Source organism: Salvia hispanica, chromosome 2, assembly GCF_029641045.1.
Source record: "Salvia hispanica isolate PSC_SH4W2 chromosome 2, Shi_PSC_v1, whole genome shotgun sequence".
NCBI lineage: Eukaryota > Viridiplantae > Streptophyta > Magnoliopsida > Lamiales > Lamiaceae > Salvia > Salvia hispanica.
The window spans coordinates 36,357,903-36,370,641 of record NC_142693.1 but is presented as its reverse complement, the minus strand read 5'-3'; the positions used below and the strand labels follow the sequence as shown (position 1 = coordinate 36,370,641).

Below are 12,739 nucleotides of genomic sequence, written 5' to 3'. Positions count from 1 at the left end.
TATCTATCTTCCCTGGAGAATACCGTTTCAGCTGGATTCCTCTCATGCTCCTCGGGGGTAGGATGTACTGGCCAATATCCCCATCTATAATCTCATCATGTATATTGTCAGTAGTAAGAGTATTCTCGACAATATTATGCACCTCGGATACCGAAGCAGGGGACGACGACGGGTGAGCAATGGGCTCCTCGGGCTGTACCATGGGTAAGACAGGCTCGGCGACAGATGTATCTGACTCGGGTTGATCTCCAGTAGGATTATGATTAATGGTCGTTGGTGCCCAACTTAACATGTCACTAGCATTGAAGTCATTTATGTTACTCTCCCCCTGACTGGTAAGTTGGGTATTGTAGAATAATTTTGTCTCTAGGAAGGTGCAATTCATGGTTGTGGTGATCTGTCTGGTTTTGGGATCGTAGCATCTATAGCCCTTTTGATTAAACCCATACCCAACAAAGACACATTTGACGGCACAGGGAGAAAGTTTTGTACGCTCATGTTTTGGGATATGGACATAGACAGAACAACCAAATATGCAGGGATCTAGAGATAATGTAGGAGGAATATTTGCGACTAAAAGATTTTGGGACTTCTGGCCAAATATGCGGCTTCTGGCAAGAACGATTTTGGGACTTTTGAGTCAAAAAGAAGGGCCCTAGTCATTTCAAGAAGAATACGGTTCTTACGTTCTGCTACCCCATTTTTCTCAGGTGTGTAGGCACAAGAAGTTTGGTGTACTAAACCAGTTTGGGCACAAAAGTCTCTCATTTTAGTGTTAACAAATTCTCCCCCATTATCGGACCTAAGAGTTTTGATTTTTGTGTTGAATTGGATAAGGATCAATTTATAAAAAACTGTAAACTTTTCAAAGACATCAGATTTATTTTTCAAAAAATATACCCAAGTCATGCGAGTGCAATCATCAATAAAAATGACAAAATACCGAAACCCCCTCCCCCAAGTACTGGAGCCGGACCCCACACATCAGAATGAACCAGAGAAAAAACATAATCCACTCTAGTATTACTGGGTTTAAAGGTTTGTCGGTGGTTCTTGGCCAAAATACAAGTCTCACACTCAAAAACTAAATTCTTAAAAAGATGCGGAAATAAAATATTCAAATAACCAGAAGACGGGTGCCCTAACCGCATATGCCATAACCATAAGTCTCGTTCCGAAGATCCGTGAGCCAGCATTGCCCTGCCAGTTTGAGCGATCTCGTCCACATAGTACAACCCTCGTCGCTCAGTGCCACGCCCAATGATCGTACCTGCCCGGATATCCTGCAGTAAACAAAATCTCGGGTGCATCAATAGAGTGCAGTTGAGTTCCCTAGTCACATGACTAATGGATATCAATTTTTGTGACAAAGATGGAACATAGAGACAATTTGATATTGTCAATAGGGGTGTCGAAACAGATATCCGCGGGTACCCACACCCGATTTCAGCCATAATGGCAGTCCCGATACCCGTCCCGCACCCGATACCCGACTCGGGTATCCCGCACCCGACGTCGCGGGTACCCGACCCGACCATGGTTTTTTTTAAATCTTATTTTTGTTATAAGGAGGCCGGTGGCTAGAGAAATGTAAAATTAAGAATCAAGAACCACAAATTCACAATGAATCAAGAATACATACGGAGTATTTCACAAAGCTGAATTTCTTCCCAACAATTTTGAAATCAATAAAGAAATTAAAATAATATTAAGAATCAATTTAAGATATATGTAATATGTGTAATAGAGCAACAAGTAACAGGAAAAAGAAATAGGCTGGCAGGTGGTGGCGGTGGAATGAGAATCAAGAAAGACGTGAGAGAATAAGATTAAAAAAAGTTAAAAAAAACTTAACGTTAATTAATAGAGGAAAATAAATAAATTATAAAATGCTAATATATCTTATGGAGTATAAAAATAAATAATCGGGTAATTTTCGGGACTAATGGGTTACCAGCTCGGGTATCGGGTACACCCGATACCCGCAAAACCCTAAATATGAATACCCGATCCCGTCCCGTTACCTGTTTCGGTCGGATAACGGATACCCGATATCCAGCGGTATCGGGTCGGGTTAGAAATTACCCGATACCCGCTACCCGTTTCGACACCCCTAATTGTCAAGGTGGGAGAAATTGTCACAGTGTCTGCCCCGTCCACATGAGCCAAATCACCACCAGCAGTTTCCACATAAGTACGTTTAGCTTGAAACAATTCATCAAAGTCAGACCTATCATACGTTATAGTGTCTGTCGCCCCACAATCAAATATCCATCCCCTATCATCTATAACAGTGTTTTTAACATGACAAGCAATTGAATTTTCTGAAACATTCTCGAGGACTGAAAAATGATTACTACACATAATTTTGGGGTCTACTTGAAATGTATCACAAGTTTGGGGTGCAATATGTAATTTATTCATGCAAAGAGTGCCTTTATCTAAACTAGTATTAACACATGTGCTATGCACAGGACATAAAAATTTCAAATAATAGATACAAAACATAATAAATATAAAGAAATTATGAATTCAAAGCAATGTGAAAATTTTAAAAAACATAAATATACTTATCTTGTCTTACTCTAATTGGAGAATTTACTACTCCCAAATGAATGAAATATCTATATAATTTTAATTTATAATCTAAGGGAGTAAAAACAATAAAAATTAATGACAAAAAGAAGATATGTAACTATGATAAAAGAATATGAGTTAATTAGAATAAGACATACATTATAAATAAAGAAAATATGTGTGAGTAAAAATGTTTATTGACAGTGCTATGGTAGTCATTAATCCAAATAAAAGGTAAATCAATATATAAATTTAATAGCTTAATTAAAAAAATTATTAAACATATCCACATTAAATATATGAATAATTTAAATAATAAAAATTTAAACTTCTTTGAGAAAGTCAAGTTAGAAACTTTGTATTATCTAATCAGTTGATTATTTATTTCTTCTATTTAATTTCAAACTATAGCATAACTTGATATACAGTCAAAGACTAAATGAGTTTTTGATATTAGAAAGAATAAATTTCTTACTCCCTGCCACATATACGTATAAAAAGTAAATATCACTTAAAATATAGATAATATTTTATGCATCTTTGTTGTTTTGAATAAAGTAACAATTTACACTTTTTTATATTAAGAAGTTATACAAAGTTTATAAGTTAAGTTTAATTTTAAATTTATTCTGTATAATTTAATCTTTTTCTGTAATTTAATCTAAAAACTTAGTAATATTGTTTAGCTTGTGAAGCATCTCTAAATTGGCAAACAATTTTATACAATTTTAAATCTGATATGAGTGAAATAAATAAAATCTAATAGAGAACAAAAATGAGAGAAAAATATTTATTGTAATAATAATAATAGAGTTTAACACCTTCTATTTTTGTTGAAAAGAACATTATTTATGTATTACACTACACTATTAGAACCCAAATTATATGCTACATTAAAGGCCCAAAATTAGAGCCCAATTAGTATACAATAACTAATATTCCATGAAACCCTAAATCATTTATCTCTCTCTCCCCCTCAACGCTATTCTACTCCCCGCCCTGCCATGCGCCGCCGCCCCCACCGCCTGCCTCCTTCCGCTTGCCTAGACGACACACTTCAATCGGCACGCCTTGCCTCGCGGTCCACCACCGTGCTTCGCCACCCACTTGCTTCCTTCACATCCGCTGCGCTGCATAGCTCCCCGGCCGCCGTTCCCTGCCTCGTCACCCGTCGCGCCTCGCCGCTGCCCAACCGCCCTCACACGCCGAGCCACCGTCCTTCCTCAGTGTTCCACCGCTATGTCTCGTCGGCTTTGGTTCTATCTATATTGTAGATTGAATTTCTTCTTCTCAAGATTTGGTTTAGATCAACTTTATTCATCAAGATTCTATTTATTCCGCTTCCGCCGCCGTCGGCCCTCCTGCATCGCTGCCTCCGCAGTAACCCATAGCGTTGCCGCTTCCTCTGCATCTCTGGCATCTCTCTCGTCGTCTCATCCGCCAACGGTCGCCGGATTCCAAGCAGAGAATCCGAACCAAACCTGCTACACAGCAATCACAAAATCAGTCCACAAAATGCAGATTCTAGTCAAGAAGTTTGCATTTGGTTGGACCATTTGAGAAGCCAATAGGGGCTGCAATTTGTTTTATCCAATGGCTGCCATTTCACAAAATGACCAAAAGGGTGAACAAAAATAGCTTCACATTTTCCCTCTAAAAAGGATAAAATTGTCTTTTCACCAAACTGTCACTTTAGATTAGTAAGATAAGAGGCTGGAAGGGGGTCATTTTTTAAATAAGTGGTAGTTTGTGGGTTTAGGTCTTTTAATCCTAAACCCATTACCTCTAAACGATGTTTGCGCCGCCAGATTAGCTCTCGCTCCCGCCGACTGCGCCTCCTTGCCATTGACCGCCGAATTCGTCGCCCACCACCCGCCGGCTGGCGTCTCTGTCGGACCACCTCCTGGCGTTCCGAAAGAAGCCCCATTCGAATCTCCTTTGGTCTGGATATTTTGTTCGTCAGTTGGAAAACTGACGGCGGATCTCCCCCTCGCCGCCTGGTTCCGATTCGGTTGCATATGCCCGTCCTCCCACCATTCCGGGTATCCTATTAACTGGAAGCATGTTTCCTTAGTATGTCGAGGCATCTGACAATGAGTGCAATAAAGTTTGGATTTGTCTTCCTTTTCTCTATTCCGATTTGAAGTAGATTCGGTAGGAGGTTGGCCTCGGCGTGGCTGTTGTGGTTGCGGGCCACGCGTTTGCTATCGGTTCTGTTGATGGGGAGGAGGAGGGTAACCTGGACGGATTCCGAGCCCGGCGCCGATGCCAGAATCTGGAGGTTGGGGCTACCTCCAGATCTCGCTGTGCCCTTCCTCTTGCTTCAAAATCCCGAGCGTGGTCTCAGCGTCGGGTGCAGGGTCTTCTTTTAACAACTCCCTCCGGAGTCCATCGTATTTGATGTTCACGCTGGAGAGGAATTGATGGAGTCTCTTGATTTTTGTCTCCGTCTGATAGATCTTGACGCCTTCGTCGCAACATGTGTATGGGCAGGCCGGATATCCATCCTGGACCCATAAGTTCTGAAGTTATGCCCAGTAGGCTTCGAGTGTATTGGTTCCTTGAACCAACTTGTTGGTTCGATCCTCCAGATCGTAAAATCTGGACTGGATCCTTGCGTGCTCCAAACGTGGTGGCGAGGCTCCGCCACATTGCTGCCGCAGTTTGATGTTGAGCAAACTGTAACACCAATCGTTGTTCCATGTTTTGGATCAACCAAGAAAACACGACGTAATCCGCCGCCTGCAATGCTTTGAATTTCGGGTCGTATTTCTTGGGTGGATCTGTATCGCCTTAAGGTGGTCGAGCAATTCACGACCTCCAACTGCTATTCGCATTAGACGAGACTAGACAAGGAAGTTATTCCCATCTAGTTTGACTCCTATCGAAACTGATTCGGTTATTTTTGTGGCCATCGGTTGCTTTCACTTGGTTTTGCTAACTGGTGCAGGTTTGGGGCTGATATGAGTCGTGTGTTGTTGCCTAATTTGAGTCGAGAGTTTGAGGAAGGTATCCCAACGATGATGAATGTGTTCTGAGTTTGAAGATTCGATTGAATCGTCTGGGTTTGGGACGGGTGGGCAGATTTGTTTGATTTCTGGGGCTGTTTTGTTGAGGAACTGTGATGAACAAGATTCTGAGTTCTTGTGCTTTGAAAAAAAAAAACGGCTTGTGTTTAGGGTTAGGATCGTATGGCTCGTGATACTATGTTAAACTGTACTGGAGAGAATATTTTTCTCTTTATTGATTTATGAATAATGTACAATGTAATTCCTCTTATATAGATGATACAAAACGTCTATTCTAGGAAAAATATTTACACACAAATTAGGCCTTACAAATAAGGAATGTAATCCTTGATTTGGTTGACCATGATCTTCCTTGATTTATTCTTGATTTGCACATATTTTGCCAACAAGCATGGGCTTTGGGAAGAAATGGATTGATTGGATCATGGAGTGTGTTCGGGCATCCTCCATGTCAATCCTTGTCAACAGGTCATCTACTTCGCCTTTCCAACTTCAGAGGGGATTGTGACAAGGAGACTCACTTTCGCCTTTCTTGTTCTTATTGATCACGAGACTTTCAGTAGATTCGTCTCCGTAGTCAAGGAGCTCGGAATCATCAATGGAATAACAATTGTGGTGGATCGTGTCCCAATTACCCACCTCTAATTTGTTGATGATACTATCATATTCGCCGCTGCGGATTCTAAGATTTTTGGAAACAATTAGAAGATCCTTCAATGTTTCGCATTGCCAATCACATATCTTTTTGTTCCCCTTAGAACAGATCCACAGAAGTTGATAACATGGAAACCAATTATTGATAAAGTGGAGAAGAGACTAGAACTTTAAAAAGCGAGAGCCCTGTCGAAGGCAAGTAGGTTGATCCTTATCAAGGAGATACTTAATAACTTAACCATTTACTATCTCAGTCTTTTTTGCATGCCCCAGAAGATAGCAGGAACACATCATTCAACTGCAAATAAGATTCTTTTGAGGTAGAACTATGGGGGAAATGAGGCAATTTGATCTCTTGAGATGTCATCTATAAACCAAAGGAGCAAGGAGCGCTCATAGTCAGGGACATCTACTTAAAGAATGCCACTTTTCTCTTTAAATGGTGGTGGAGGAGGACAAACAATTAGAAACCGTTTTAGAAAGAAATAACTGGTTCAATCCATAGGACCACGTATATTGGAGATCTGCAAATAATGAATGAGAAGGCCTACACAAGCATTTGAGGACAAATTGCAAATTTCAAGAGGTTTAGTAAGGAAATCCAAGAGGTAGCTAGAACAGGAATTCAGATGAAAGCCGGGAAGATGACACAAACACGATTCTAGTATGACAAGTGGATTGGGGAAGTGGGCCTCCAAACTATCTTTCCAAGGCTCTTCATGTTGTTAACCCTGAAGAATAAACCCATTGAGGAGATGAGAGTTTGGGAGAATGAGAACTGAAGTTTTTTTTTTTTTTTTTTTTTTCATCAAACACTTTCTCGGTGGAGGGTTAAGTAGGACCCTCATCCCCTATATATCATGAAAACAAAGAAATTACAATCTAGCAATCCCAAAAGTGAATCACCACAACATCATGAAAAGGGGTTACAAAAAAGACCTCCCTTTTCCAAACTCAAACAAACAAAAAACCATAAAAAACTAGCTAAATCTAAAGTTAGGCAAACCCATCTGATCTAGGCGTGCGAGAGCCCGCACTCTTGCAGGCGCCGATTCTGCCGTGAACGTAGAGATCCTGTCCCCATCTTTCCCCAACGAGGCCAAATGATATGCTGCTTTATTTCCTTCCCTTGGGATGAAAGAGACTCTCCAAGAAGTATCCCGGAGCGCCAATCTGATCTCTGCCAATAAATGTCTCGAGCTCGCCGGCCCCAAACGCCCTTTTCCTAGATGGGCGCTCAGCGTTTCCGCATCTGTTTCAATCCAAATGTGCCTGCTGTGGCGTTTGGCCATAGTAACTCCTTCCCGCAATCAGTTCAGCCTAGAATGAGAACTGAAGTTATATCTTTAAGTGGAGTCGAAATTTTTTTGCTTAAGAGAAGGATCAGTTGGGATTCTTTTTCTAGTTGTGAATTGCTTTGTTTTGGGAGAAAACAAGAGGGATGAAATAGTGTGGTCGGGCATTAAGTCAAATGTTTTCTCTTCATCTAACTTAATTTTACAGGTTACTCGACGTATTAACAACACGAGCATGATGACGAAACAATGATGCATTGCTTGGAAAAAACGCTGCCCCACCACGAGCAACACTACATGTCTGATTGTCTAGTCCTTCTGGGAACACTAACACCATAGTTGGAATTCGCATACTTAGTACTCTAAGAATTGAAGATGGCAAGTGTGTGGCCGTGCTATGCAAAGAAGAGCCAGAAACCTTGAAGCATATCATCTCTAGCTGCAAATGAATGTGTGTTTATATAAGAAAATTTTAATCTCTAGCTGCAAATGAACGTGTATTTATATAAAAAAAAATTAATTTTTCTTAATTAGATATATATCTACTCAAAATAATATATTATAGATCAATTAGTTACTAATTATGGGAAAAAATATTAATTTTATAATCTCGATATATTATATAGCAAAATCACTACCCAATAGACATGGGTTAATTTAGAAGCTTCAGTGGAGTACTAAAATAACCTCTCCTCCTTCTGAAGCTTTCCAAAATGGTGTTTTCCGGTAAAAATCAGACACACACTCTCCTCTTCTTCCTCACTCTCTCTCTCCTCACCCTCTACGCTCTCCACCACCGCCACCGCCACCCCTTCCCCTCCCCCTCCTCCCCCGCCGCCACCCTATTCCTCTCCTCCGGCAGCAACTCCACCGTCGCGGCCTACCTCCGTCAACTCACCCTCCGCCCCCACCTCGCCGGCACCCCCCTCTCCCTCTCCACCGCCCTCTACGTCCTCAATCAGTTCCGGTCCCTCGGCCTCCCCGCCCACACCGCCAACTTCTCCGCCCTCCTCTCCTACCCTTCCCACTCCTCCCTCTCCGCGCATTTCAGCAACGGCTCCATCTTCAACTTCGCCATCTCCGAGCCCTCCGCCCCAAACGACGTCGTCCCGCCCTACCACGCCTACTCCCCCTCCGGCTCCGCCCACGCCCCCGCCGTCTTCCTCAACTGCGGGAGCGAGCGGGACTACCTCGCCCTCGCGGCAAGCGGCGTCGATGTCAGGGGATGCGTGGGGCTGCTGCGGCGCGGCTGCGGGCTCTCGCGGCACGAGGCGGCGGCGAATGCGGCGGCGCGAGGGGTGGCGGCGGTGCTGATGTACACGGAGGGGGGGTTTAAGGAAGGGGTGGAGAGGGGCACTGTTATGGAGGGATTGGGGGACCCGCTCAGGGCCGGCGGGGAGAGGCTTGAGGAGGGTGATCCCAGGGTGGTAAGGAGGTTTCCTGGTATTCCGTCGATGCCGCTGTCGGAGGCGGCGGCGGAGAGGATTTTGGGGTCGCTGGAGGGGGCGAGGATGCCCCTTGAGTGGAGGGAGAGTTTTGGGACTGGAAATAGTACAAGGTTTTGGGGTGTGGGGCCCGGACCGACCATGCTCAATTTTACATACCAGGTTATTTCATTTATTGCTTTTGTTTGGATTAAGTTGCGAGTATAATTATAAGGTTGACTTTGTGTGAGAAAAACATTGACTATCTTTTATATGATGAATGAAGTCGGCAATCATACTTTATACATGTTGGGAAATTGATTCTTGCTTGTTTTATCAATTTTGGAATATTTGATTTTTGTTTTCTTTCTGTTGGTGCCTAGTTTGGTAGACTATTCATGTTACTGCTAGTTCAGATAACGACGGTCATGTAAGTTATGTTTGGTGCAATTAATACAATATCATGATAAATTCGTGTATCTAAAATACCATCAATAATATATATGTACAAATTGAGAGTAGAAAAAATGGAGGACAACTAAGTAATTTATTCCATTATCTTGGTTCAATTTCCAAATATCTAGTGTAACCAACCAAAATTGTGGATTAATTTTCTAGATTGAAATATGGATTTTAAGGCGGGCTTCTCTGGAACATAAATTGACAGACTATTCACTAAGCTATGTTTGGTAGGGGCGTTGGATTTCTATCCCTAAATAAGTTATCACCCCTACCAAACATGTACCAAACGAATGATTAAAGCTAGATAAGAGCTTATAACTTACTCTAATATAGCTACCAGACGTCCCCCTGGTATCATGCAACTTGGTCTTCTTACAAAAATTCGATAAGTTTTACCAAAATGTCTTTTATCAGAGGAATAATTCTTTTGATCTGAAAAGTGAAAGAGCATTATGGAACTGTTGTCTGCAGGGTAAGCAAAAGATGGAAACCATCCACAATGTATTTGCTGTGATAAAGGGATCGGAGGAAGCTGATCGATACGTGCTCCTAGGCAACCATCGAGATGCTTGGACTTACGGCGCTGTTGACCCTAACAGCGGCACTGCTGCTCTACTTGACATTGCTCGACGTCTTTCACTTCTCATGCGATCAGGTTGGCGTCCTAGACGAACCATCATTCTTTGCAGCTGGGATGCCGAAGAATTTGGGATGGTAGGTAATGTACTGTCACTTGCTGTTACTGTGAAGAATGGCTTAAACTGCACAGGTTTAATATTAGAAGAGTTTCCTCTCTTCGTCTGCCTTGTAGAGCCGTAGCCCTTCTTGTCGTTGTTTCTGTTTGATGTATCGAGATGTCTGTTTGTGTTATGTAGCATTTGAGTGATGGAACTAATTTTATGTTGGTTTCCAGATTGGTTCCACCGAGTGGGTAGAGCAGAACCTTCTGAATCTTGGCTCGAAAGCAGTGGCCTATTTTAATGTGGACTGTGCGGTGCAAGGGCCTGGTTTGTTCGTTAGTGCTACTCCTCAGCTCGATGATCTTTTCGTTGAGGTAACAAAACAGGTAAACTTGAGGATAAGATTGAGTGTTTGAAGGATTACACCATCAAAATTGTTTGTTAAGTTGTCTAATATTATCTTCTGCAAACGTTGTTGGCATGCCTGCAACAGGTTAAAGATCCGGATTCGGATAATGAGTATGTGTATGAACGATGGGTAGCTGCCAACAGAGGTGTTAATGTGAGATGTTTTTCTGATTTTTCGTAATCTATTACTCTTATTGCATCCGTTATTTTCAGTTCCTGAAAACTTCCTTAAAATCCGTACGTTGCATGGATTGGAAGTCGAGGCGTGGATAACCACTTCTCGGCTTTTTGTTGTCACACTTCTTATTTTTGTTTGTTGGCAGCAGATTCAGAGACTGAGCAGAGTTGATTCAGATTTCGCTTCGTTTTTGCAGCATGCCGGGGTTGCTTCTATTGATTTATATTTTGGAATAGGTATTACATATCTTGTGTTTTCCTCATTTCAAGCGCTGGCTGACAGGAAATAGAGTAAAACTTGATATGCATCCATCATTCTTTGTATTTTTTTTGCAGATTTTCCAGCTTATCACACTGCATTCGACTCGTATGATTGGATGATGAATTTTGGAGACCCCTTGTTTCATCGGCACGTGGCAGGTTTGCTGCTATCTGCTTGAAACTGCTGTTTTCTTTCAGTAGTTCGCCTTGCTCAACATCTCACGGTTATTTTTCTTCGACTTCAGTGGCAGGAATATGGGGGCTCGTCGCTCTTCGATTGGCTGATGATCCGATCCTGCCTTTCAACTACATTTCTTATGCCACTGAATTGCAGGTAGAAGAATATTTCACTCATTTATATGTCACTGGAGCTCGTACCATTACACAATTTGGCACAACATATTCGATGTTTGTAATTTTTTCGATGTTTAATAGTGTTTGGGTTCAGATCATGACCCGTGTGACGGATCTTAACAAGGCTTGCCCGACTTTTATAGGATTTTCGATTGTGGCGTTTTGCTAATTTGACTGCCTTGCAGAAGTATAAAAATGCTCTGAGCACTTTGTTGGGAGAATCCATCTCTCTGGATCCTATCACTGCTGCTATCCAAGAATTCACAACGGCTGCATATGGAACCGATGAAGAAATCAAGGTCCGAGTATTCTCCATCTATGAACAAAAGTTGTGCTAACGAAACTCTGTTTCCAAAAGCAGAATGCATGAACAATACGTTGATTGCATCCTTGTTATTCTTGTGAATTTTAACTGTAGAAACTGAGGGTGGATGGAAGCAAGGATGTATCGACACTACTCAGGAGGCGCGCTCTAAATGATCGACTGATGCTTGCAGAAAGAGGCTTCTTAGATCCGGAGGGACTCCCCGGAAGGCAATGGTTGAAGCACCTGGTAAGTACATTCTTTGAATCGAAAGTTAGTTGCTTGGGGCAAGACTCGTATCAGTATCACACGGTCTAACGGGTCCAAACCCGAGTCAAATCAATACATCCACACTACAGTAGTGTGCCAAAAATGCAAGTAAACGGTCGATAGTCGATCGGTACTTGTATCCTGAGCTGAGTGGATGTTTATCGAATGCAGATTTATGGGCCTTGTGGGGATACGGAAAGCAAAATCGAATTCTTTCCTGGAATAGCGGATTGCATATCTGAATATCGGGAGAGGAGAGGCGAGGAGGCGAGGATTAGGCACGAGATCTGGAGAGTCTCGAGGGCCATCCAGAGAGCAGCCTCAGCTTTGAGAGGTGAACTCACATGAAACACTCAGATATGAAAAGGAGAAGTATATCTAACTCCTTTACTTGTATTTTAGTATGATCAAATGAATAGAGTTAAAATGGGGAAGTAAAAACTGAATAGTGGCATCTGTGTCTCCCTATATAATAAATGTGTAAATACGCCCCTCACATATGTACCAAAGTATTTGTATGTTCGAAAACTATTTTTCACCATTTATAGTAGACGAATTGCTCCCTCCCTCCCTTAAATATCCATAACATTTTTAGATAATATGCAATAAAAATGTTTAGCTTTGAAGAACATGAGGAGATGAACATTAAAGAGCATGGTGTTTTTTTCTAGAGGATGACATTACTTTCCCTAGCTGTTAGTTGGCAACCTATATATGCGTTTCCCTTTGTAGGTACCACGACTTCACCCTACTTTACTCTAAAATACGACTATTTCATCGATTTACAAGAGTTGCCTTCTTCGAAGTCCCACTCATAATCAAGATTTTGTGCAACTTAGCCTGC

The 12,739-nt window shown here is 41.9% G+C and overlaps 1 protein-coding gene and 1 long non-coding RNA gene across 5 annotated transcripts; one reads left to right on the top strand and one right to left on the bottom strand.

The window, feature by feature from the left end:
• Positions 1-7,116: 7,116 nt before the first annotated feature.
• LOC148932288 (uncharacterized) lies at positions 7,117-8,365 on the bottom strand. Its single transcript, XR_016134971.1, has 2 exons — positions 8,243-8,365; positions 7,117-7,994 (listed from the first exon to the last, which is right to left on the bottom strand). It is a non-coding gene; the product is annotated as an uncharacterized LOC148932288 (long non-coding RNA).
• LOC125201761 (putative glutamate carboxypeptidase AMP1) lies at positions 8,223-12,458 on the top strand. Of its 4 annotated transcripts, none has more exons than XM_089063582.1 (10): positions 8,223-9,162; positions 9,913-10,155; positions 10,355-10,495; positions 10,615-10,683; positions 10,856-10,943; positions 11,043-11,126; positions 11,213-11,301; positions 11,507-11,620; positions 11,740-11,874; positions 12,067-12,458. In XM_089063582.1, the coding sequence occupies exons 1-10, from the start codon at positions 8,269-8,271 to the stop codon at positions 12,241-12,243; spliced, it is 2,034 nt and encodes a 677-aa protein (XP_088919708.1). In that variant the 5' UTR covers positions 8,223-8,268; the 3' UTR covers positions 12,244-12,458. The 4 variants fall into 4 exon arrangements, with proteins under 4 accessions (XP_088919708.1, XP_088919707.1, XP_047955992.1 ...); XM_089063581.1 differs by having other exon boundaries at positions 10,853-10,943; XM_048100035.2 differs by having other exon boundaries at positions 8,224-9,162; positions 10,355-10,507; positions 10,853-10,943.
• The last annotated feature ends 281 nt before the right edge of the window (positions 12,459-12,739 follow it).